Source organism: Osmerus mordax, chromosome 3, assembly GCF_038355195.1.
Source record: "Osmerus mordax isolate fOsmMor3 chromosome 3, fOsmMor3.pri, whole genome shotgun sequence".
Classification (NCBI taxonomy): Eukaryota; Metazoa; Chordata; class Actinopteri; order Osmeriformes; family Osmeridae; genus Osmerus; species Osmerus mordax.
The window spans coordinates 15,400,186-15,425,289 of NC_090052.1; the positions used below are offsets into that span (position 1 = coordinate 15,400,186).

The 25,104-nt window shown below is 44.2% G+C and overlaps 4 protein-coding genes across 7 annotated transcripts; 1 reads left to right on the plus strand and 3 right to left on the minus strand.

The window, feature by feature from the left end:
• Nucleotides 1–448: 448 nt before the first annotated feature.
• On the minus strand, nucleotides 449–10,353 carry carm1 (coactivator-associated arginine methyltransferase 1). 3 transcript variants are annotated; one of them, XR_010876391.1, is made up of 17 exons: nucleotides 10,205–10,353; nucleotides 7,730–7,855; nucleotides 7,301–7,407; nucleotides 6,896–7,000; nucleotides 6,471–6,581; nucleotides 6,086–6,263; nucleotides 5,880–5,970; nucleotides 5,617–5,698; nucleotides 4,659–4,744; nucleotides 4,412–4,501; nucleotides 4,154–4,291; nucleotides 3,872–3,961; nucleotides 3,608–3,720; nucleotides 3,107–3,187; nucleotides 2,858–2,926; nucleotides 1,872–2,501; nucleotides 449–1,733 (listed from the first exon to the last, which is right to left on the minus strand). XR_010876391.1 is itself a non-coding variant. In XM_067232559.1 (16 exons), the coding sequence occupies exons 1-16, from the start codon at nucleotides 10,344–10,346 to the stop codon at nucleotides 2,362–2,364; spliced, it is 1,749 nt and encodes a 582-aa protein (XP_067088660.1). In that variant the 5' UTR covers nucleotides 10,347–10,353; the 3' UTR covers nucleotides 449–2,361. The 3 variants fall into 3 exon arrangements, 2 of the variants coding, with proteins under 2 accessions (XP_067088660.1, XP_067088661.1); XM_067232559.1 differs by having other exon boundaries at nucleotides 449–2,501; XM_067232560.1 differs by lacking the exon at nucleotides 2,858–2,926 and having other exon boundaries at nucleotides 449–2,501.
• A 327-nt stretch (nucleotides 10,354–10,680) lies between these two features.
• si:dkey-204f11.64 (uncharacterized protein LOC100537752 homolog) lies at nucleotides 10,681–13,109 on the minus strand. The gene is made up of 3 exons (XM_067231580.1): nucleotides 12,918–13,109; nucleotides 11,861–11,987; nucleotides 10,681–11,709 (listed from the first exon to the last, which is right to left on the minus strand). The coding sequence occupies exons 1-2, from the start codon at nucleotides 13,008–13,010 to the stop codon at nucleotides 11,862–11,864; spliced, it is 219 nt and encodes a 72-aa protein (XP_067087681.1). The 5' UTR covers nucleotides 13,011–13,109; the 3' UTR covers nucleotides 10,681–11,709; nucleotide 11,861.
• Nucleotides 13,110–13,679: 570 nt separating this feature from the next.
• clpp (caseinolytic mitochondrial matrix peptidase proteolytic subunit) lies at nucleotides 13,680–16,775 on the plus strand. The gene is made up of 7 exons (XM_067231569.1): nucleotides 13,680–13,728; nucleotides 14,270–14,371; nucleotides 14,456–14,527; nucleotides 14,800–14,896; nucleotides 15,115–15,302; nucleotides 15,490–15,595; nucleotides 16,033–16,775. The coding sequence occupies exons 1-7, from the start codon at nucleotides 13,717–13,719 to the stop codon at nucleotides 16,257–16,259; spliced, it is 804 nt and encodes a 267-aa protein (XP_067087670.1). The 5' UTR covers nucleotides 13,680–13,716; the 3' UTR covers nucleotides 16,260–16,775.
• A 536-nt stretch (nucleotides 16,776–17,311) lies between these two features.
• aldh3b1 (aldehyde dehydrogenase 3 family, member B1) lies at nucleotides 17,312–22,142 on the minus strand. 2 transcript variants are annotated; one of them, XM_067231548.1, is made up of 10 exons: nucleotides 22,004–22,142; nucleotides 20,940–21,111; nucleotides 20,627–20,737; nucleotides 20,316–20,436; nucleotides 20,121–20,206; nucleotides 19,711–19,792; nucleotides 19,125–19,517; nucleotides 18,624–18,790; nucleotides 18,388–18,487; nucleotides 17,312–18,250 (listed from the first exon to the last, which is right to left on the minus strand). In XM_067231548.1, the coding sequence occupies exons 2-10, from the start codon at nucleotides 21,099–21,101 to the stop codon at nucleotides 18,054–18,056; spliced, it is 1,419 nt and encodes a 472-aa protein (XP_067087649.1). In that variant the 5' UTR covers nucleotides 21,102–21,111; nucleotides 22,004–22,142; the 3' UTR covers nucleotides 17,312–18,053. The 2 variants fall into 2 exon arrangements, with proteins under 2 accessions (XP_067087649.1, XP_067087658.1); XM_067231557.1 differs by having other exon boundaries at nucleotides 20,940–20,992; nucleotides 22,004–22,100.
• Nucleotides 22,143–25,104: the final 2,962 nt, after the last annotated feature.

A 25,104-nucleotide genomic window follows, 5' to 3' on the forward strand; every position in this document is an offset into this window, starting at 1 on the left:
GTCCATAGTATTTAAGAATGAGATCCATCCCAAAATCTTCAAATGAGTGGTTTGTTGTTATGGTCAGGGATTTTAGTTTCCCCAGCAGTCTCAGCAATGATCCCTGAGATGTATGGCCCAGCGCTCCCACAGGTAGAATGTCCGTGAAAGAGAAACACGACTAAGGTTGTTTGTGCTGTTCTGTTTGTTTTAGAGGTGTGTGAATTCATGAGGGAATGGTGCACATTCACACTTGCAACCACACCGAGTGCAGAATTATGGCACCGTTTGCTACGCAACTATACTCACTAAGAAAGTCTAATGGTGTGGGCTACTCCCATGACTAATCAATTTGACACCATACGCTTTGGTCCAAGACAACCAGGAGCCTTTGTTTTCTCAGTCATTTTACCTCTATCAGACACAATCATGGTTATATTCTAGAATCTGTCTCAGAAGAGTCACAGGGTCTGGCAGAGAGAAAGGTGTTATTGCTGACAAAAAGACAATGAACAAACAGCACGAGAAACAAGGTATTTCTCATACACTTTCCATCAAAACAATGCCACTATTTGAGGACATGGAGCATAAGTTGTTGACAAGGTTATGCGAATGCTAGGCTAGCTACTACACGGTAACATCATGTTCAGGTAACGTCATGCTACCCAATGCTAATTACGATAAAAATCAAAATACTACAAGACGATGTGGTCGTGGATGGTTTTTGGGAACTTCTCCACCAACATTTAATTTCCTCCTTTTTTTGAGTGTTTTTTTTGTTTTTTGTTTTTTTGTGAAAGAAAAAAAAAAAGAAACCAAAAAGAAACAAAGAAAGTTAACCCTACAACCTAACAAGAGACAGTTTTGTCTTCTCTTTAAAAACTTGCTAAACCATGAATTCAAAATTAACTCAATCCCCCCAAAAAACAAAAACAAAGAAAAAGGTGAGACTGGAAGCGATGCATACATGTCCAATAAGTCTTTGTCCGAAGTATGGGCAACTGCTTGCCTGATAGTGGAGGTAACAGGGAGGGGGGGGGGGTTAACGATATGATGGAGCTCAAAGATGGCTGGGGAGGTGTAGGGGGGTGACACTACTCCCCTATCTCACCTTAGTGTCTCAGTGACATTCTCACAGTCTCAGTATGGTGAAGGAAGGAGCCGGAGAGGGGGGGGGGGGGGGGGGGGGAAACGAAGCAAGGATGTAAACTAGGATACAGTTGATCCACACAGTTCTCTTGCTCCAGACGCCGTCATCATTGTCCTTGGTCCTTACTGTCTATCCCTCTGCCTGTAGGTGTGTGACCGTCTTCTCTCCCCCAGCAATGCCACCAGACTTTCCCACTTCAATTCCATCCAGTTTGGCTTGAGAGATGGGAGGATGCTGCCATGTCCTTTTAGCCGATTGGGGGAAATTGCCCCAAATCAGCAAGTCCAACCAGTGGAGAGGTCAGGATACAACTTTCAGGGTCCTGTAGATGTTTTCATCTGAGATTCAAGTCCTAGTGGGTGATCCTAAAAACAGACATCTAGCCTAGGTACCTCTTTCTTAAAGACTACAACAATGGTCAACCTTACTTGGCTGAAGGGGGGGGGGGGGGGGGGGAGCGGAATGGGATGAGTCTGTCTAGACAGAAGTGTTCTCTACAGGGAGGTGGAGAAGTGCCTTGAAGTTGTGATATGAAAACAAAATCGAGGTCCATTTGTGGGTGTTGATAGTGTTCTACTGGACAAGTGAATAAACACCCTTTGTCCTCGCAGCGCAGCTCAGTACAGGAGGTTTCTGGGTGGGGGGGGTTGTGTCATGACCAGTCCAGGGATGAGGCAGGGGAGTTGGAGGCGGGAAACAGGTGCTGTGGGGGGGCAGTCAAACTTCCAATCCGGAGGGAGGCAGAAGGAGGAAGGGAGGGGGGTAAGATGACAGCTGCTGTACAGTCGTGCAACGAGTTCTTCTTTTAATGAAGAGTCTCCGAGTGTGTGTGTGTGTGAAGCATACAAAGGTCCAGTCAAACAAAGATCACATCTCCATTCACAAAAACCTTCTCCGTTACGTTTGTTCCTATCCTTTTTAAAAACGAGGAAGTGCTGCCACCTGCTGTCTGGACTGGGCCATAGCATGATAGCTACTGCACGACAGAGGGAGGGATCGAGCTCTCGGATAACGGATAAAGAGTGTCTGTGGCGGTTGGAGGGACGGATACGAGAGCATGACACCAGTGACGGAGAAGGGGGAACAGGAAAGGGGAAACGGTGGTGCTGAAAGGGTTTTCGGCAGCACTGGTTTTGGTATACTGGTTTTGGCTATGGTCGTTAGGGGCTTGGGAGGGGTGGGGGGCCTAGACATGCAGGGCAGGGGGGGGGGGTGGGTCTGAAGAAGTCTTCTTAACTCCCGTAATGCATGGTGTTGCTAGGTATCGCCATGGGAGACGCCATGGAGATGGCGGGCCCGCCCATGGTGAACTGGTTGGTGACAGGATAGTGAGTACTGCTGCCGCTTGGACCCGATTGGCCAGTCGTAGCTCCTACAAAACAGAGAGAGGGACATGAGGTAGACCGACACAATCAATAGTATGTATATGTGTGTCTGTGTGTGTGTGTGTGTGAGAGATTGAGTGGGAGAAAACTAGGTCTTTGTCCCGTTTAAACAAAATATCCCAATGTAAGAGGGCCAAGCCTCTTCCCTAGACATTCCCTGTGTCCTCTCTTCCCTTGCTTCCTGCTCCACACCTACTGGACGCTAACATCTCGGGGGACGGGGGACCGGGGACGGGGGGGGGGAGGGCAAGCAAGCAGATTTGGAAGGAAGCAGCGAGGAGGGAGGACACGAGGCAACGCCAGAGAGGTGCGAGCGGGTGTAGTAAAGAAGGGGGGCCGTTACCCTGGACGATGCCTGTGCTCATGATGGAGCCCATCCTGGAGTGGGTGTGATTCACTATCCCTGTGTTCACTACAGCAGAGGAGAGGACACAGGGGTCAGGGGACTACCAGGACACACAAGCCGGTCTCCCGCCCTCTTTCACACTCACATACACAGGCACGTCGAGATATTTGAATGACATGCTACACACAAAACCTAAAGCAAAATCGTCAACAAAAAGGGGGAACCGAAGTAGAGTAGTGCAAATACCCAGGGGGATGAGGTTGTTGTGGGACACAGTTGAGCCGCCGCCGCCAATGACTGTACTGAGGTCATAGGCTGTAGGCATCCCTGTTTGGAGGAAGAAGAGGAAAAAGAGAGGAAACCAGACCCCCCCCAAAGAAATATAGAAGCAAAGAACAGCGGGACGGGGTACAAGATGTGGAGGGGAAAGCACAAGAAGAGAAGTGTAAGTCCTTCTCAACACAAACCTGCAGTCCCCTCATCGCATGCACCCCCCCCGTTAGCTACGGTGTCGATCTATGGCGTGTGTTCACGAGAATTCACTGCTAGACTGGCGGAGGCTAACGAGCTCTTTTGTGGCCCCAGTCATCTGTCATTTGGATGCGTCTGTGTGTGTTCAACACTGCAAAACCTGACACAGTTTCTCTCTCTGTGTGCGTCTGTCTGGGTGCTTCCTTCATACCCTGGCGTGCGCCCATGCAGTGTGCCTCTACAGCGCGTTTGTGTTCTCTATGTGTGTGTATTTACCTGACACGGCCATGCCCTGGCTCATGCTGTAGGCCCCCCCAGTGTTCCACATGGTCTCAGAGGGGGAGGTGTAGTGCGACCCAGGAGGGGGGGTGGGGGTGGTGCCTGTGTACCTACAAAAACACACACATACACACACATACATACATACAGCAGACTCGCCAATGAGAGGGAGCCTCCTCCTCTCTGCCCCCTCCTCCTTCTTTTAATCCTCAATAGTACCGGTCCGCATAACCAGCAGCACGGCGGGAGCTACCAACTCACCTAAAAAAGGGGTTCTTCAAATCTAGGAGGTTGCTAGACTTGGAGCCTGTCTGGTCCACTTGGGCGACAATACTGATGTCGTAACTTTGTCTGTTGAGGAAGGAACATAGTGGGGTTTTAATATGGGGGGGGGGGGGGGGCAGAGAGAAAAGCACAGAAAGGCAGGCTGGAGAGATCGGCGGGTACATATAAGCATCGGAGCCACTTATTTCGACACGTCGAAACAACTCCTGGCGAAACGCCGACCAAGATGGCCGCGGCTCCCTCCGCTCTTGCCCTCACCTCTTGTTGGCGATGAGGAGCGCGGTGCCGGACAGCGTGTCTCCAGCCTTGGTGAAGAGGGGCGACTGGAGCAGGCAGCGCACCTGGTACCAGTGTGTGAGGGGCTCCGTGGGCGCCGTGGACAGCCACACCGTCATCCTGTATGGAGGGACAGAGGACACGGGCGGGCGTGGGGTTAGGCGTTTCTGTTCTCACGACCGGCCGCCCGAGGGGGCTCACGTGCGCGAGTCAGCGATTGGCTGGTGTTTGACTGCTTACACTGATCCTATGAACGCAACGTCGAACCAGAAGGCCAGGCCGTGGACCAGTCCCGAGTGCATCATGTGGAACTTAAAGGGAATCTCTATCCTGAGAGAGAGAGAGAGAGGGGAACGACAGAGTCGATGAGGAAAGCTGACAGGCAGGAGCAAGAAATACACATTTTGCGCTGTGGAACACTGCCACTTGTGGGTCTGAAACACACACACACAATCATATTGAACATTGTCCAAGTAAACAAACATACCTGTACAGATCATCCTCTTTGGTCTCCAGGAAGTTGACTGTGTATTTGACTGATTTGGCCATCAGAATACGGATATCAAACGTGTCCTGAAAAAGGGAAGAAGCGCACAGACAATCAAGTTTCTTGTTCGTGTGAAAACAAACCATAGAACCCTCTTCTTTCGCCGTCTCGTGGTTAAATCGTTCCGACATTCACAAGGCGAACCCGTTTGCTCTTAGGAGCCTTGCTGGCTAACTGCATCCTGGTGTCCGTGCCAGTTCCCTGGCTTTCGCAAAAACACATATTGACATGAGACGCATAAAAAAAAAAAACATACACGGCTAATATGAGTTCGACAGACAACAGGCTACTCCGTGTGTTCTCATGAATGGGTGGGTGGGTGCGTGCGAGGCCAGCTGTCTGAGGCTGTCCCATGGGTGGGAGGGGGGGGGGAAATAGGAAGAAGGTGCAGCCTGCGCTCAGGGGGACTGGGCAGGGGCAGAGCCTCTCAAAACAGCTCCAGCAGCACCAGACCCGCTGTCCCAAGATGTACTCTCCCAGCACAGTCACACCTGAACGGGCATGGGAGAGGCCAGCACAGAGGGTGGGTTCATACCTGGATCCTCTCTTCGAGGTAGGCGTGGGAGTGTGTGGAGAACGGTGTAAGACCAGACCCGGGGGGTCAGGGGGGTCTAACAGGCGGAACGGGATTCTGAGCTATTCTGGTCGTGTTGATTCTGTGGCGTACGGCAGGGAGGGCAGAGTACACACACCAGTTTCCAAGCATCTAGCTTATTTACAGCTGATAAACAAGTTGCTCTTGTACTGCACGCGCACACAACGAAACCCAACACTTCATAAACATGACTTGTCCTCATGTGCTCTTTAAACTACATAACCTTCTTACTCCCCCACTCAGAGAAAGAGAAATAGAGAGTGCGTTTGTGTGTGTGTGTGTGGGGGGGGTGGGTGTATGTACCACGATAGGCTGGCGGAAATACTCGTCCACTGCTGCCCCCCGCAGGGCAGAAAGGTCCACACCATGGAAGGAGGGCTGGTACCTGAGAGAGAAACGTCTTACTTCAGAACCAGCGAATCGGAGTATTTCCGGTTGTTTCTTAGCTCTTCCCTTTTTACACCATCACGCATCACATTCAGCTACCTTGTCTTCCTTTTTTTTTAAGAAACATCCCCCATTCTGCCTGCCCTCCACCCCCCCCCCCCCCCTCCTCCAGGCCTCACCAGAAGTTGGCCTTGGTGAACTGCTCCATGTACAGCTGCTCATCTGTGAAGGGCGCCAGGTGGACGTCTCCAATGGTGGGGAACATTTTACCTGCGACACACGCGGGAGCAAGTCAGTCGGCAATAAGGCCCCCGCTTGTGATGTGGCGATTCCGTTCGGCGCGCTCCCAGTGCCGCCTCCCCTCCATCCCCCCTTTCCTTCTCACCGTTGGGCTTTAAGAACTTCTTGGCGTGCAGGTAGCTCTCCAGCATCCTCTCGTTGAACAGCATGTAGCCCATGGGCTCCGAGATGATGATGTCCACCTGCTCCGGCAGGGTCACCTCCTCCACCTTCCCTGGGATCACGACCACCCGATCCCCCAGGCGGTTACTGTTCACCAGCACCTGGGACCACAAGCAAAGGGCGAGCTCAGCAGGGAGTGGGAGTGGGTTTGCGTGCGACAGTGACATCAGAGTGTGTGAGAAAGAGGCGCGACCTGTAGCAAAGTTTCACTGGGAGAGATTTGTGTGCGTGTTGGGAAGATGACTTGCTATCGTTAGCTAGCACCTGGAGAAGCAGTCAGGGGAAGGCTGTGTGTGTGTGTGTCTCACCTCTGCATGCTGGGCCATGGTGCTGGCCTCGACGGCGTACACCTTCCTGGCCCCAGCCTGGGCCGCAAAGAAGGACAGAATGCCAGAGCCACACCCGACATCCAAAACCACCTAGAGATAGAGGGAGAAAAATGACTCACTAATTACAGAATGGGGATGCAATACGGCGATATACGCCCAATTCACAATCTCAGCTTCTAGCTGCTTCCATGTCGTTGGTTTCCCTTCCATAAAAATAAAAGGCTGACAGGAAAGATATGACCAAACTCAAAAGAACCGGGAATCGTAGATTGCCTTCCATTAGTCATCGGACCCACATCTATCTACGTCTGTGATAGAAAGTTACGGTTCTAAGAGTTCAAATGGAACTGGGCTCTACAGTACCACCCTCAGTACTACAGTACCACTCTCAAACGTCTCGATACCTTGTCTTTGAAGTCTGTGTGGTTCTGGAGGATGGCCCGCTGGTAGGTTCCGGTCCGAACGTAGTCCTGCATCATGTTCTGCTGCTGGGAGAGGTAGCCATAGAACTAGGGGACGAGGAGAAGGAGGAAGCATGAAAACAGGGATGCCATGCTCTAAAGCAGGATGGTTTCCAATGTCACTGAGATGCAAGATGAAACCACTTTACAATGATGTAAAATGAAACTATTTTGCCTGGCATAGATTCTGTGTGAGTTTGTGTGTGCGTGGAACCCTCCCCCCCCGAGATTTATTCTAGATTTGGTTTGTTTAAACGTTTGTGTTCCAGGCAGTAGAGTGATATTTTACTTAATACCAACCGTAGGTGTTTGTGAGACAGTAACATGTGTGTGTGTGTGTGTGTGTACCTGGAAGTACTGTACAGCTGAGGATTCCTCTGTCCTCTCGCTGAAGACAGACCGCTCACCACTGTGACCACGGCAGTTCTTCAGCAGGTTATAGAAAGAGGAGAAGTCTGAAGAGAACACAGTCAACATGTATCAGAAACTGACCTTCGCAGGCCTGCACACCACAGACATGCTCTCTAACCCACTAATGGTACAAGAAAGCCATTTCCCCTATTCAGTTTTTCCCTTCCAGATGATCAGTTACTTCATAAAAAAACTTTACATATGCATAGAATTTGAAAGAATAAGTGGTAATGACCTGTGGGTGGTGCATTAGGTACAAAGGCACAGATCATATTCAGCACTATAATACAGGCCCCAGCTAAGTCAGGCTATGGACAGTTGTGTCCGGGTGATGGTGTGTGAGGGTAGACCGTTGCCGGCGGATACCTGCGGGTGAGGAGAACTGGAGCAGGACGCTGTTGCAGCCCAGGGTGACTATGAACGACTGCTTTCCCACGCGACTGCACTCCGTCTCCCTGGAGACCGAGCACTTGAACACACATGTCTCCTCCGCTGTGTGTGTGTGTGGGGTGGGGGGGTGGGGGGAGATGAAAACATGACACCAATAGTACCACAGTTCAATCGATTTGCTATCAATCCCAACAACATGAACATTAAAATATAATATGTTTTAAGAACGAATGATGTACCATTTGTCTTAGACTGCTTCAGTAATGTAAACCCTGACCTCGGAAAATTGACATAAGCAGTAAGCCTGGTTTGTTCCTTTCCATGATCATTTGCATTCAGCTCTTTCCTCATTTCAGACAAGCTGCATGACCATTTTGGAGGGCGCCTTTAAAGGCAACTAGTATTTGTGAGTGCAGAACCAACAGCAAGCACATCCAGCCATCCCATCATGGAGCACGGTCAGATTATATCTGCCCATGCTAACATCCAAAAGGACTGATGAGGGAGAACAGAGTATGAGGTTCAGGAAGGTAAACCGGAAGGTCACCTTTCCGACTTTTGAGTGTCTCATCAAATCAATGACCTCACTGTGTGCTTGCAGGGGGAGTGTCATACACATTTATTAGCTCAGTGACCTTTGTTTGTCTGCACTTTATTTACTTTGATGGGAAGCTCGATGTCAGTCCTGGGTGTTTCCTATAATCTCATTTTAGCTAATCCATAATCTGGGATTAAGAGCAATTCTTAGATTAGCCTGAAGCATGTTGATGTCACACCGCCAACAACTACAATCTCAAACTATCTTCAGACAGCAAATATAGGACAAATGACTGTGTGCACTTGTGTGTCTTTACATGGTGTGTGTGTGTGTGTGTGAGAGGAAAACTGTTTATGAGGGACAGCTCAGAACTTGTGCTGAGTGTCCATGTGTTAACATATTACCAATCATTACCCCTCACTGACTGAAAACTCCACCTGCCCTAGACTTGACTATGCAATTTGCGAGATGGACGTGTGTTCTTAAAAGCATTCAGAAAATCTGTGCAGCACCACAAGGGTATTATCAGTGGGCCTGATAGTTTTGTCAACAGACAGTCTATAATGACTGTGCTGCATATTATTGTGGAGGTTGATGAGATGCTATTTCAAGAGGGTGGAACAAATTGTGTCCGTTGGCACTATTCAACATAACTGGCCATTCCGTTGTCATGTAGTATTGAAACGTTAACCCAGCATCATCATACGAAACTGGAATATTACGTTTCTGGGCCTGGCAACCCCCTTAAATTCTAGCTGAAGTTGTCCGAGTTAGTAATTTCTAGAAATACCGCATCTGATAAATGTCTAACTGTAATTGAGGAAAATTGCAATATACGCAAAATGAAGATGATAGTTCCATGTTTATCCAGTCATGCAAATCTATGGCACAGCACAACAAAGCTGAACGAGCGCGAGGGCCACCAGCACACAAGACAGGGAGGCGGGGAACTGGCTATTGTTCGTGGGAGAACAAAGATGAATGCATAACTAATACAGGCCTGATGTGGCTATCAGAAAAAACACTGTTATTCCATCATATCTTATTTCTTCAATAGTTTTAAAACATATTCAATTTAGCTGAATATCGGCAAGCTCATAAAAGTGCACGCGCTAGCCATCTATCTAGGTTCGCTCAGCGACGGTGTACAGTGCAGGCAGCTAGCTAGCCAGCTAATTAACAACCATCCGATTGCAAAGCCGTTCACTCCAAAACAAAATGTATGATGGACTACTTTAGTTAGCTAGATCCGATTTCTGTGGTCTTTTGTAAATAGTTTAACCAAAACGACTGCATATTTTAAAGTGACGCAATTAATGGTAGTCGTGCATGAAGGGCAAATACATGCGTAGGTAGCTGGTATGTTTGCTATGCATTCTACTACTGTACCTAGCTAGCGATATATACTTGAGATTGAAACAATGTAGCGAGCCTCAACATAGCTAGCGAGATTATGACAACAATTATTTCAGTTTAGAGTGGCAGGATGACACCCTTAATTAACCGTAGGTACATTACACTAGCTCGATAGCGAACCACTAAACTTGCTATCTCTGGCTGATGCTAAATTTAAAGACTAGTGTATGGGGCTTTCTCAAGTCAAGACAAACAGGGAAAGCAACGTGGTCAGCAGCTAACGTAAGCTAACGACAGACACTGGCCAAACAGTACACTTGCTTCTTTGTTTGACATTATATGTCTTAAATTCTCAAGCAGGATACCATTCTACCGTAGAACATATAATAAACATGCCATACTTCATATACAAAGTAAAAGGCTGGCTAGGTGTGCTAGACCAGTCAGGTAGCACAACGTTAGCCTAGCTAGCTTCTCCGAAATTAGCGAACGTTAGCTAGCACTAGCCAGGAAGCACAGGCCGAGCCGGGGATGAGCCATCTCACAGATACACTCACCGTTGGACAAATTGATCAAGGCAGCGTCTTGTGTGGTTTTTACTTCCAGTCGTAGAGGCTGTTGCTCGGAGTGACGCTGAATGTCTCCGTTCGCGTCTCCGATTGAGAGGAGTCGCACGCCGGGGAACACCGACACCGCCATCTTCGATCTGGGGGAAGAGACAGCTCACAGTCGCGCTCACATCCAAACACTCTATTCTCCGCTAGACTCACATCACAAGGAAAAATAGCATGCGTGTCTTTACCGCCACCTTCTGGCCGAAGTATATTATCAGTATTAGTGGAGTTGGCGCCATGCACAAAGAATAATAATAATAATATATATGTCTATATTAACACACAAGCAAATTTACATAAACTATACCAGTGATTGCCAAGTTATCAATTATTATTAGAATTTCCCCCAAAATTGCTAGAAGGCGTCAGCAGAATACATGGAAAACCAAGTCTACACAGGAGACAATGATGAAAGAAGGTATGGTCAAATACATTTAATCAATTAGTCAACTAAATATTGAAACAATAATTGTAAACCCATGAATTTGGCATCCAATAACCCGATTGTTCACCATTTTAAACAAGAAACTGATAATAATTATTTTCAAAAATACGTCTTTAACATGCCTTCTTTTCTGGCTTTCTGGAAGTACTTCAATTAATATGTAGTACCATATAAATAGTGGGCAGATAAAATAAAATAAAAAAGCTTATGTTTATGCAGTATTTTGTTGTAAAACTACCACCTACAACTATTAAAAATACTGAAAGCATTAAATTGTGAGATTATAACTTTTCTTTCAAAGGGCCACATACATGTCAGTGATGATCATGAAAAAATACTTTAAAACACTTCAGAGTAATATTGAAGAAAAAAAAATAATTATAACTGTTTGACACAACATTGAATTGCGGCAAAGTTTAACAGCAAGGGCGTGGAAGGACGAGAGACATCATGGACTTATGTATCATAATACATATCACAATTCATACTAGATGCACCAACTGAGTAACACAGACTGCAGCCATTGATTCATCTTCTCAGTGACCTTAAACAACAATGGCACATGTGTTCAAACAATAAATATAATCATATCATATTCCTTCATATCTTATCTCTTACAGTGAGCAACATCAAACCAATGTGGAAACTAACCTGAGATTGAGCCCTGTTGCTTGTTTTAAATTATCTTATTGCACAGTAAATGCAAAGGTCATTGCTCCATCCCAAAACGTATATGTAATACAATTGACTCATTCACGGCATTACCATGATCTGGAGTTTTGGGGAAAAAGTATTGTTAACCGAGTTCAGGTCAGCCTACAATTACTTGATATGACAGGGTGTAGTGTGTCACAGCTGACTGTGTTGCTCTAGCCTTGTGACCTTCAGTGTCTGGACATGGTAAGGTAGTGTAAAGAGGGGCACAGAGAGAAGCTGAAGCCAGAGTGTCTTGGGGAATATTTGGAAGTGTGAGGGTGAGCTTCTCTATGACCAGCAGCATTCCCTATAGAAGACAGAATGGATCCTTGTTAACGACATACAATGGAATATGGATTGGACACACTTACATTTCTAAAGAATTCACTTTATTATTTGATGTGATTGACTTTTTTTTCTAAAAGAGAGATAGCAGCCTCCTGGTTATTATCTATTACCTCAGAAGAGGGCGCAGGATTTGGGAGGTCTGAAGGGGTTGTCGCTGGAAGGAACCCCCATAAGGAGAGGGTCTTTGTGGGCGTTCTGCAGACAGAATGTCTTCAGGTCGGCTGCTGCTTGGGATACCTTTGGAAGATAAAAACAGATTAAACATTCCCCTTTGATGTGTTTATTGGGACACCCTTGTCCACAGAGAAGAAAACCTTTTCAAGAGAGGTCAGAACATAATCATGCTAAACTGCGCCACTGTTAATAATATATTATGATTATTATTTCTGTATTTTTATGAATTGTTTTATTCTGACATGGGTGTGTCCTGTTAGATAAAGAACAGGCATCGTATTTAAAACATACTGTGTAAGGTGGATAATCTTTAACAATGGAAATCCTCAAACTGATTTAGCCTAAATATATATTCATATAATTCTAATATTTCATTTTTGCCTCCTTTGGTCCCATCAAAAGTGTTCAACGACATGCATAGGTAAATCATTGTGGACCCTGCGAGCTCATACGGATACGGACCCAAGTTATTACACTATTCTTCATGACTTACATACATGATCTAATTTGCCCTTTTATTCACAGCGGCCTTGTATACGACAGAGGCTAATCTAGCAGGGCTAACAATCGGTCCACTGTCACACGCCCACAATCAACAAAGCCCACCACTGTGCAGCACTAGCACGGAAACAACCAGCTGTTTGCTTTCATTACATTACAGAGCCTAGCGAAATAATCTCACATTCTTTAAGATTATTTTTAGAACCATAAATTCATCAATTCATTATAAAAACGGTCACATTATCACAAAGGTTAAAAATACCATTTTAATTTAGCTTTTTATGACACTATTATTAAGGTAATATTACTCCTTGTCTACTGCAGGCAGTTAGATTCAAAACAAGCAGATATTATTATTTTTGCCTACAGTTCATGACAACTCTTTTTCAAAACACATTTCCCAGACAGGCTATACTTTGCTTATGTGGAGTGAGTCACTCTTGAACTGTCACACCCAAAAGTTTATCAGACGAATAGCAGCTGGAATTTTACCTTGATTCGACGAACACTGGCCTCTAGGCGCAATTGTTTGACGGTCTTCTGAGCGATTACTAAATTGCTACTATTTGCGCTGTTATTCGACATGTCTGCAACTCATCGACCAAGTGAAAGTGGTTTACAACTTCAAAGACAGAAGCGAAAAACTCTAGGGACCAGTTTGCCTCAAGTGCTCCCCCTTTTGGAGATTATCCCTCTCCTGACCAGTTTTCCGTCCATCACTGAAACGATCAGTCAAATAATTAAAATAACTAACAAATCAAATGCTGTCTATTGTCCATCAGGCATCCTTATGCTACAAAGGAATTATTCTGTAGGCTATTTTTCGACCTAACTGAGAAAATGGGTTAGGGAGAGGACATATCTAGCGTATGTATATATTTTTCGGATGATCATTCCATTTGTCAGGTTACATATGTAGACCTGCTATCACGCCGATTTTCCCCAAAGAGACCCTTGCTTTTGTATTTATTTGACTTCATATTGTTTATAGTAAGCGTAGGTAGCGTTTTATTAATTCAACAAAAACAGCAGTGCAATTCGGTAAGTAAATACGTCATTTGTTCGTCAGAATTTTTTGGTTGTTCAATCAACATTTTTGGTAATTGCAACTGAAAATCGTTTTTGTTTTTGTTACATTTTTACTTGCATGAGTAGGGCCCACGTCTCAATGTAATTGTCACGTGACAGACGATTCCCACAAAGCGACTTCAACAACAGTTCAAAGTTTAAAAATCTGCTTCCGGTAGTATCGGGGTCATACAGAGGGGATTGCACGTTACATGATTTGACTATGCTTATACGAGTAAGAAACAGTATAAACACATTTTGGAAATGCTTCAGCGATTTAAATCAAAGGGGCTGTGGTTTACGATGCAATGCTCTCTTTCGCAAGCGTTGATTTTAACGTCAATTACTAGTTAATCATGAACGATGATGAGATGTACTTGTGTAACTCAGTCACACTAGCTACCAAAGCTTGTATCTGCTAACTTGTGTTTGCTGCTTAGCTGATCTACAACAAAAACGTTAAACAAAATGGAGTTAATGTCATCCATCAGTGGTCACCATATTGCCTGCTTGGGATGTTTTATATGTGATATAGCTAACATTATTTGCTGATAACTCTACACCTCCATTTTAAAGAGCAGATTATCTTATTAAATAACTCATAAAGCTTACATGTTGGGACCAGTGACGAGCATAGTTTAATTATTTGGTATCGACTCAATTAATTAAATAGGTGAATGCAAAAAAGACAAAAAACGGTTTGAAATGTATTGTCCTGCAAGTGGATCCTTCCCTCTCTCATTCTTGCCCTTCGTTTCCATCCATCTGTTTGTCAGAGGGTCTTACAGTGTGGGGTGTCGGTGTTTAAAGGCAGCAGATCCATCCATCACAGTTCACCATGGAGGAGCCCCCTCATACCGATAGTAGTGGAACAGACTGTAAGGATGCTACCTCCCCAGAGTTCCATACAAGACACAGCATTAGACTTTTTAAATGTCTCACCCCTTCTGTTCATTTTGCAGGGAAGAGGAGAGCGAGCATACGACATTTACTCCCGCCTCCTTAGGGAGAGAATAATCTGTGTAATGGGTCCGGTAAGTTTTGCTGTGTAACTGTGTAGTATTATTGTGGCATCAACACGATCACCCGTCACATCCACATGCATGGCCTGAGAGTTTGCCTGTTTAAGGCTAGCATGGCTAACCAGACATCGCACTCTTCTGATCTGAAATGTTAATTCATGTTATCATATACACTTTAATTTTGGCACAGTTTGTGTGTAATTTTTTTTTTATTGTACTGTCTTTTTCTCCTCTCTTCTGTCTCTCTCTCTCTCTTCCGCCCTCCCACTCCCTCCCTTCTTCAGATTGACGATTCCGTGGCAAGTCTGGTAATTGCTCAGCTCCTTTTTCTGCAGTCAGAGAGCAACAACAAACCTATCCACATGTACATCAACAGCCCTGGTGAGAAAGAGGTGTGGGGATAGAAAGAAAGACAGGCAGAGGTCTACTAAGGAAAATGTGACAAATTCCTAGAATATATGAAGGCTAACACTAGAGACCTGTCTAACCTCAGGGAAATTCTCTGAAGCCGAGTACCGCATAAAAGATTTTTGGGATGAAAAACCTGACCGTTCCCATTCATTTTAATGATCCTCTTACCCATGCCTTTTCTCCCCAAGGTGGTGTGGTGACTTCAGGCTTGGCCATCTATGACACCATGCAGTACATCCTCAACCCCATCTCTACCTGGTGTGTGGGCCAGGCGGCCAGTATGGGCAGCCTTCTTCTGGCTGCAGGCACTGCTGGCATGAGACACTCCCTGCCCAATGCTCGTATTATGGTGCATCAGCCTTCTGGAGGTGCCAGGGTGAGTGCCAATGGACTTGGGGGAGGGCAAGTTGCAAGGGGTTGAGTGAATGGGGGTTCATTTTGTATTGCAGGTTATGGTTGCCAAAAAAAAACAACAAAAAAACTGAGTGAATGCTAAATCAACATACTTTATTTAGACTTACGATGCTGCCTGTGACATGCGGTTTTGGTTTGTGTGTGTTCAGGGTCAGGCCACAGACATCGCCATTCAGGCTGAAGAGATCCTCAAGCTGAAGAAACAGATCAACATTATCTATGCCAAACACACTGGCCAAGATTTGAAATTAATAGGTGAGTTAGGTGTTCAGCATGAATGCTGTCATCTTACAAAACCTACTAAGGCTTACAGCAGTACAGAAAGCACTAGAGCCTCTATGTTTTTGATGGTTATCATTGATTCTCTGCATTTGTCAACCTTTGTCCATGAACTAAGGGCCTCCCAGACCTACTGACACCCATGTTTCCTTGTCCCCGTTATACTATGCTGTAGTGATACTAGCCAATTGAAAGAGCTATTAATTTGGTTAATGCATGGCAGAGTCTGCTTGATTAGAAATTGAATCCGTAGATTTGTATAAACTCGTTTTAAATGATTGTGTTGCATAGTGCCATCTCTTCTTGTATACTTTATTGTTTGTTAAGGGGGGAAAAAACATGTCTCATACCGCAGCCATTCGGATCATAAATGCTATCCCAAAATCGCCTTCCTTTCTGTCTTTGACTCCCAGAGGGTGTTATGGAGAGAGACCGCTACATGAGCCCGATGGAAGCCCAGGACTTCGGTATCATAGACCGGGTGCTGGTACACCCCCCCCAGGCAGGGCAGGATGAGCCTGAACTGGTTCAGAAGGAGCTCTCCACTGCTTCCAGTCCCTCCCCTGCAACTGAATCCCCCACTCCTGAGCAGGCACCCTCTGGGACCAACCCCCCCTCCTCCTACAAACCTGAACCCTGAACTGAGACAACTCCAGTCAGACAGGAGTCGCTGGGTGCATGTTGATAGTCGAAACTGGCTTCTTCTTGTCCATAGGAGAAAAAAAGTGTCTGCATTAACTTAAAACTTTAAAAACAAGTGAAGACACAGTTTGGGATGTCATTATGTAGGCATGAAGCAACAAATGTCTGGAAATTTAAAATGGCAGAGATGCAGATTGTTTCGCAAAGTCTTGCCCTACTGAACATAACCCTGATGCACAATGAGGAAGCTACTAGATTATCGAGATGCACCATTTGTGTTTTGTTCTATATATCTGTCCTGGAAAGGCCTTGTGATGGGAGGCAGCAACAGCAACATTTGAATATTAAAATTTTTAAGAATTTGATATTTTGATGTGAACTGTTCATCTGGATTAAGAGATATACACTATACTTTTACACTAGACTATAAAATAACTATCTACGATGCATAGAATCACACAGTCATCAGTTGTGTACCATTTCAAATTGAAATAAATCTGTTTTGGAGGCCCAACCTGACCATGATTATGGAACTGACCTGTGGTTGCTTGCAGGAACCAACATGACAACCTATTGTAATTTAGGTTTAAATGTATCTCACAAACGGAACACCATATTGTGTCTATAGTTGATATGGTACAATTTATGTTGAAATATTCAAGTTCTAGCCTTTCCATTTTTTAAAGTATCTAAATCTGCTTTAGGAGGGATGGGTTATATTAAAGCCTGTCTTTCAAAAAAAATCATAATTAAGCCTTACTGTGACTTTATAGTGAATTCATGATACCGGATACCTAATTGTGCATCCTCATTGGTATTTTGAGCTCAAACCCAACATGACATGCAATTTGTATGGTTGACATCTTGATTAAACCAGATGGTATTACTTTGTTTTATCCCAGAAACACCAACACCAGACTAAACCTGACTTTATGCAGCATTTGCATTACAATTGTGAAACTATTTTGTTGATGACATTTTAATTTGAAAATGGTAATTACCAATGACTAAATATTTGTTTACAAAATGTGAATTGTGATTTTATTCATCACATTTTTTTACACGGACATCTAATGTACACTTGGTAAAAACAGAAAACCCATCTGTCTCCACACTGGACAATTATATAGAAGAACCTGCAATAAATTGTGTGAAACCCAAAGTAATAAGTGAACCAAAACCCCCTTATCCACCAAAAGGACAAGCCACCTAATTTTCACAACAGGGCTTTTGTGCATATATGTCAATGTATCCCTGAGTCAGGAGTCCAAGGGTTAGAGACAGTTAATCTAAAGTTTATTTCTGTTGCACACTACAATATTATACAACAGCTTTCCCCACATATCTACATGTATGGGTCAAATTACCTTTAGAACTTGGCATTTCAAGTGAATAAATAGAAGAGGTGGCTTAACATGCATCTTAGGTAGAAGGAAGAAAATCCAGGATTGCGTAAGCTGGTCAAACCAGATCGACAAGTGCTACTTCTTCACGCTTCAGGTGTCATTGAATGAAGAGTTACATTAGGAACAACTGCAAAACCAGTCCCAGCAGAACAGGAACCAACAAAGTGGTTTGACTTTAAAAAAAACAGGTTAATCAGAAGAGTCTGCACTGTCAACTACATGCCTTGACCTGACAGAGGATCTTCATACGAGGTACATAAACATTTGATGAGAAAAATCACATTTTACACGTGACCCAAATATTTCATTCGAAATGTAACAGTCAATGAGTCACAGACTGAAGAGGTGTGACATCAGCCGCATGTGTTGGTTCCACTGACTCAGTTTCACATGAGAGAGCAGCTTGTCCAGCTGCTCTTGGCGGTGGTGGCCCAGCGGAGCCAGCTCAGGCTGCGCTCCTGGTAGGGCGGGTAGCGAAGCCCATTGATTTTCTCCAGGCCCCAGCTTCGCATCATGCAGCCCCGCCGGTGGCTGAACGTCTCAAAGCTCCAGCGCCCGTGGTAACTGCCGCAGCCACTCGCTCCTTGGAAAGGGACGAGAGAGGATGGTGGGGAAAAGAGAGAGAGGGGAAATACATTGGACAAGTGTGGGGATAGGGAGTAGCTTAGCTTATTCATGCTCAGCTTGAACACACACACACACACACACACACACACTTACCTACTCCCCCAAAGGGCAGTCCTGGTAGGGTCATGTGGACTATACCATCATTTGAGCAGAAGCCTCCACTACTGGTGTTCTCCAAAACGTTTTTCACCACCTGAAAATCAAAAATGCCATTTCCATGATTAAAAAAATGGCAACAGTCCAAAGGCCACAGTGATGACATGTAAATACACGCAAATCCTTCAAAAAGTGTTTCCACTTCCTTATTACAGCAAACAGCTCTGTCTTACCGAGCTCTCGTCAGAAAAGACGTAAAGGGCCAGTGGCTTCTCCCTGCGGTTGATGAAGTCTATCCCCTCCTGCAGAGACTCAATGGTGATGATAGGGAGGATGGGCCCAAAGATCTCCTCCTGCATCAGGACATCACTCTCCTGAACATCCACCAGCACTGTGGGAGCTGCAAAAGGAGGTGGAGGTTGTCGAGTCAAACTTCAGTTCCAAATAAAGTGACATCAAAACATAGACTTTACAACTATACTGCTTTTAACATGTCATTAAAGGGCAAGTTCAATTGAAAATGATCAACGAGCAAAACTGTCAATCCAAAAGATATTTAAATTAGAAACATAGCACCAATACTCTATCAATTTCATACCTCAACAAAATGATCAGTTTACCCTGAAAAGCAGCAGGTGGCAGTATGCACTCACAATGCCGCTTCACACTTACAGACTCACACTAATCTACGCGTTTCTTCCTCTCCTGTCCCCTCCCCTCCATACCCAACTCACCAATGTACCGGTCTCCCTCGTCGCTCTCTCCTCCAATCACCACCCTGCCCTTGCTCTTGCCCAGCAACTCCATCAGGTGAGTCCAGTGGCGTGGCGTCACAATGCGCCCCATGTCCGGACTAGTCCGTATGTCCTCCCCGTAGAACGACTTCAAAGTGTCGCGGAGGGCGGGCAGTAGGGCGTCACGCATGGCCGTCGAGCAAAGCACGTAGTCGGGTGCCACACAGCTCTGGCCGGCGTTGAAAAACTTTGCCCAGACCAGGCGGCGTGCAGCAGATGGGATGTCCAAGTCCCCATGGATGAGGCAGGGGCTCTTACCACCCAGCTCAAGGGTGACGGGAGTGAGGTGCACCGAGGCTGCCTGCAGGACAATGCGTGCCACTACCTGGGAACCTGAGGCAGCAGGAAGTCAGGGGGGTTAGAGACACTTGGAGGTGAAATTGACAAGAGCAACAGTGGAGTTCATGTAGCTAAGCAGGTTGTCACAAGGAGACACAAACCTTCCACATTCAAAACATTAGTAGGAAAAAATAAGTTATATCTCCTTGTGTTACATTATTAAAAAGTATTCTCTGGTTGGCTTTACCCGTGTAGAAAATGTGATCAAATTTCTTCTCTAGTAGTTCCTTGGTTTCATCTGCTCCACCACACACCACTGCGTAACAATCCTGTAGAGTTCAGATTATCTGTTAATGCAACACACGTCTCAGTGACTCAACAGAACACAAACCCTGACACTATAGGTCCTATGTGCTTATGGAGATACAAGTCTCACAACCCCTTTGAAAACTTGGAACAGCACATATGCTTCACTTGATAAATCACAAACTTCCACTTGATATAATCACATCAAATGTACTTGATATAAATCACAACTAAACTTGTGAGAATGAGGCTTGAAGAATGAGGAAATGGTCGCTGCCTGCTAGTGTGACACTAAATCAGCACAGACAAGTGCGTAGCAGCAGTTGTGTCATCTTACAATCTTGTCTTTACCTGAGACAAATATTTGGGGATGAGTTCTGCCAGGAGTTTCTCTGTAGCCTGGCTGATCTCCGACGGCTTCAGCACAACACAGTTCCCTGGTCGATGATGTAATCACAGCATTACATACAAATAAAAGGAATCAGAGCTCACCTACATTACACTGGAGGTACTAGTGCAGCCTCTGAAGATGAGTATACAGTTTACCTGCTGCAATTGCCCCTATGAGGGGTAGGATAATGAGCTGTAGGGGGTAGTTCCATGCTCCTATGATTAAAACCACTCCTAAGGGTTCTCTACGGATAAAACAGTCATCTAGCCTTGTGGCCTTGAAATGGGTTGATGGTTAGAGAAAGAGAAAAACAGATGCATCAAAAACTGTGGTTTCACACTTTTGCCAGGCATTAGTTAACTTTAAAGAACATTTGTATTTGTGTGTTTGTAGTGATAGTGAATAACCAACATGAACTTCCGTGAAATGTTCATGAACTTTGAACAAACTACAGACAAGGCCTTACCATATTCTTGCCCACATATTCATGCTGCATCCAGGACTTCAGGTGGTCCAATGCATAGTAAATGTCATTCAAAACCATATGTACCTCTGATAGGATGGCCTCAAACTTGGGCTGGGGGGGATTATATGTGCATCATTAGTTTAAGATCTAAGGCTGCCATTAACAGGCCACCATTTGCAGTACATACACACTAATGTGTAAGTAGACATGTTTCTCTTCATTTTCCTTATGAAAGACAATAATAGATTTACATTTACATTGCATTTTATAAAGTACTCCCACTTATTTTTTCAGTCAATATAGGTAGTCTCACCTTATTCAAGTCGTTGTGGAGTGCATCTACAATCAGTTGTTCGTTCTCTGTTACTAGTGAGAGAAGGTTATTAAGCTGGGTTCTACGGAACTGTTCTGTAACAGTCACACCAGAGCGGAAGGTAGCACGCAGCCTATCCATAATTTTACTTTGGCTGTCCATCTCTGCAAGTCTGTGGAAAATGAGCAAACAAATGACACAGACATGCATGGTGGAAGGGTAGTTAACAGAAGTAGATTAAAAAAACTCCATAGACGGTACAGCAAGTTTAACGTAGATCAGGATTTCTCAAAATGTTTTCGATGTTTTCTTACTACAAACGCACCTGATTCAAATGAATGGGTTGTCGTCAAGCTCTGCAGAAGCCTGATAACAACCCATTCATTTGAATCAGGTGTGTTGGAAGAGTGACATCTAAAACAGTGGGTCCTCATGACCAAGTCTGAGAAACATTGAGCTAGAAATCACTGATGGAAGTGCCATTCATCAAATGACATATTATTTATGAAAATTGTATGTTGCGCCCAAGTGGAACCCACGCAAAAGTACCAGGGTCTAAAACCATTAAACAATTCATACCGATTATGAAGAGAAAGGCCTGTCGCTGTCGCCCCCCCCAAAAAAAAAAAAAATTGACAACGACGTCGTGAATTCATTCATTCGTAGCCTACAAGCGTATGCAAATGAAAGAGCCACCAAACCGCCGAGTGATCACGGTTGAATGCTTGCAGCTGTATCTGTTGAGCTAGTTTGCAACTCGATCGGTCCAACGATTTGTCCCTCACAATGGAGAAGTGAAATCTGTGGCGTTGCCATGTCATTTGACTTTTGACGTGACTTCAATAAGAAAGCTACTTTCATAACAATTAGTCTACCGTAGGGTCGGCCTATGTGTATAGAAATAATGTTACAGTTTACTATGAGGAACAAATTGACACAGACTAAATTAAACGCACCATCATGTCCCCATGCTCCCTCTTATGCAATCTTATACAATTAGTTTATTTTATCGGTTGTAGTTCCCCTTCTTGCTTAAAAGTTTACATCAACAACATTAAACTCACGTGCTTCTGCAAGGTATCTTACTTCGACGCCTTTCCTTTATTTTTCAAAAAACCAGGTCGTGTCCGAGTTTGGGAAGAAAATGGAGTAGATACCGGGTGATTTTCTTTTCTTAAAAAAAATCATGACTAGTCATGCTAGTTGGGTGTGGAAAGGAAACAGCAGTACATTTTTGGTTGAACTAGAAAGACGAGCCTTTAACCTATCCCAGGAAGACCATAAGTAGGCCTAAAGGTGTAGGCTACTTAATTGTCTATTAAGCATATTGTTGTCACATTATGTGCTAATAGTGTACACAGTACTTATTGTTAGACCAATTAATTCAGGGCATATCTTTAATGTATAAATACAAAGTTGCCTACAAACATACAGAGCCTCAGCTGCAGGTGGCTGCTCTTTCTTTCCACCTCACACACACACATCACACACAGGAAATTCCCCATGGTGATACAGTGCTATGCATGATGAACTCCAGCTTGTGAGTCGTTTCAAAATATAATTTCAGTATGACAAAGACTGCTCCTGTTCATTTTCATAATCTAAATTCTACCATATTTCGTTTACTAGAAACTTTGGCTACTTTGCATTTGCAAGCATTTGCATTGTAAGCTAGTTACCACAACGTTTCAAACGAGCAAAAAAGTAGTTACTGTTACTCAAAACTGAATAAATACATCTTTATTATTTTCATTGATTGATGTAACATGAACGTTAATGTGGTAGTAGTGTGGATCCTCATCAATTCCCCCTGTAGCTATTTAATTCTGATGTTTTTCGTTTAAATGTTTAGCGTTCATATCAACAATATTCAATATCTATTTCTAGCATTTACGTGAGTAAAATGGGGGAGAATTGGGCCATATGGAATCATCATTAAAGGCCTACTCAAATTCCCTTTATTGATGTAATTCACATGAATGATTATTAGAAAAATATGAATGAATTCTAGAACTATTAATTCTAACATCATTAGAACAGCAAAACGCATTTTTCATTTTGGTCCATGACAGAACAGACACCATAAAAGTGTAAAACGTTTAAACCATTCTTAAATATTTTTTTTAGCATATATTTAGGCAACCCCATGGCCCTTACAAGGCTCAATAAATATAGCAGACACTGTTGCTTTTGAACACAGGCCTAATTATGTGTCATTTTCCACTGCAATGCTCAAATGTATTGTTAGTTAATTAATTTATATCCTATGTTGAAATATAAGCAGTAAAAGAGACCAATGTTCTCATGAAGGCCTTCTCACAAACATTATAGTTTCATTATAGTTTCAAACATTTTCTTCTGTTCTCTGTATACCTACAACAACAGTTTTCATTGACTCACTCCATGGGAAGCTGACACTGCACTTTTTCTTAAAAGATGTTCCCCTATTTCCTTCAAATTCTAAACAAGTCTTCTACGTGAGCTGTTAAGATAGTACAACCCAATCCACATTGTCATGCAAATCATACAGCCTCAGCACTGGTACTTATGACTCTCTCTCAGGCAGACTACACCTCCTCCTGGTCCTGCTGGGACTTTGTCATCCATTCTCACAAAGTTGAACCATTTAGGATATGAATAAAACATCTGTTCTCCATCAGGTGCAAATGGCCACTAGTACCATACCAGTCAGTTCAGTCCTGCAAAAACCTGCTGTGTACTGTGCTCGACAGACACAGTGATGTGACAGAGTGGAGCAACTGAACAAACCCACTCATAGAATCTAAACCCTCAGAGAAGACAGAGGTCTTTGTACTTCATTTAACTCACTTGCTGTTGACAGCGTGTTTCTGACTTCAGCTGATGACGTGACATTTTTAAATGTTTCTACATTACATGAAATCGATGGATCATTGAGTGAATGGTTAGATGGATGGATTAACTGATCAGTTACTTTATTGACTGATTCTTGACCCTAATGAGTCAAGACTACCCCTCCGTCTTCATGATATTTTGATGCAAATCCAGCTCTGAGTGTCGACTTAAGTTCTGCTGTCTTGCTGCCTTGTTGTCTCATGTTGAGCAGCTGAGCTGACATCTCCTCCCTCAGTATGACAGACAAACTCTCCTTCCTGCTGCTGTCTCTCTGTCTGCCCTGTGAGTACTGACGGACTCTACTGCTTCATCAACTGACATACTAATATTCCACCTGAAGACCTTCATTGTATCCCCTTTTGTTGCTTACTTGATCAATATTGTTGTTTTGCTCTCTTCCCCAGGTCTGAGTGGCCAGACTCTGGAGTCCATTCCCTCCAGTCCAGTACTGAAACAGCCAGGAGAAACTCTCAGTCTGTCCTGTGAGGGAGCTGGGTTTACTTTCAGTAGCTATGGCATGCGCTGGATAAGACAACCAACAGGCAAAGCACTGGAATGGATAGGTGCCATATGGAGTGATGCTAGTGGAACTTCTTATGCAAAAAGTGTTAAAGGAAGAATAGAAATCACCAGAGATAACTCCAACAGCTTGGTGTATCTGAAGCTGTCTGGCCTACAAGCTGAGGACTCTGCTGTGTACTACTGTGCTAGAGACTCACAGTGATGTGTGAGAGTGGAGGAGCTGCACAAAAACACTGAGAGATTCTAACAGTAGAACCTTCAGAGGGCAGCATAGTATCAGTCAAGTACTAAAACACAAACACACACGTTTGTCCCTGTGTCTACGGAACACATTCCCCAGAGGTTCAAAACAACTGTCAGTCCTTAACAAAAGATACATACAGTATGTAGGTTCACATTTCCTCAAACTAGTGGAGAGCAGCCTTTCTGTTACACAGACAATCATTCACCTTCATAGGCGATTTTCTTTCGTTGCTCTTTCACCAATGTATAGACAAATTGACCCATTCTCATGAAGTCCCTGTATTATCAAATTAAACTGTTTCCTTAAATGTTTGTACATTATAGGTAATTGATTGATCATTGAATGGATAGATGGATGAACTGATCAGTTACTGTATTGATTGATTCTTGACCCATGAATCAAGATAGTCCCTCCTTCTTCATGATATTTTGATGCAAATCCAGCTCTGAGTGTCTACTTAAGTTCTGCTGTCTTGCTGCCTTGTTGTCTCATGTTGAGCAGCTGAGCTGACATCTCCTCCCTCAG

Excerpts from the sequence above, each read along its gene's own strand:
- clpp (XM_067231569.1), top strand. Across the intron at positions 14,528-14,799 it reads TAATCTGTGTAATGGGTCCG|ATTGACGATTCCGTGGCAAG; the intron begins GTAAGTTTTGCT and ends TCCCTTCTTCAG. Across the intron at positions 14,897-15,114 it reads CATGTACATCAACAGCCCTG|GTGGTGTGGTGACTTCAGGC; the intron begins GTGAGAAAGAGG and ends TTTCTCCCCAAG.
- aldh3b1 (XM_067231548.1), bottom strand. The coding sequence starts at position 21,101 with ATGGACAGCCAAAGTAAAATTATGGATAGGCTGCGTGCTACCTTCCGC. Across the intron at positions 20,437-20,626 it reads AATATGTGGGCAAGAATATG|GCCACAAGGCTAGATGACTG; the intron begins GTAAGGCCTTGT and ends ACCCATTTCAAG. Across the intron at positions 18,488-18,623 it reads TCTTTTCTGACGAGAGCTCG|GTGGTGAAAAACGTTTTGGA; the intron begins GTAAGACAGAGC and ends TTTGATTTTCAG.
- si:dkey-204f11.64 (XM_067231580.1), bottom strand. The coding sequence starts at position 13,010 with ATGTCGAATAACAGCGCAAATAGTAGCAATTTAGTAATCGCTCAGAAG. Across the intron at positions 11,988-12,917 it reads CCAGTGTTCGTCGAATCAAG|GTATCCCAAGCAGCAGCCGA; the intron begins GTAAAATTCCAG and ends TATCTTCCAAAG.
- carm1 (XM_067232559.1), bottom strand. The coding sequence starts at position 10,346 with ATGGCGGTGTCGGTGTTCCCCGGCGTGCGACTCCTCTCAATCGGAGAC. Across the intron at positions 7,408-7,729 it reads CCAGTTCTCCTCACCCGCAG|ACTTCTCCTCTTTCTATAAC; the intron begins GTATCCGCCGGC and ends TGTTCTCTTCAG. Across the intron at positions 2,502-2,857 it reads GAGCACAGGCATCGTCCAGG|GAGCTACGACTGGCCAATCG; the intron begins GTAACGGCCCCC and ends TCTGTTTTGTAG.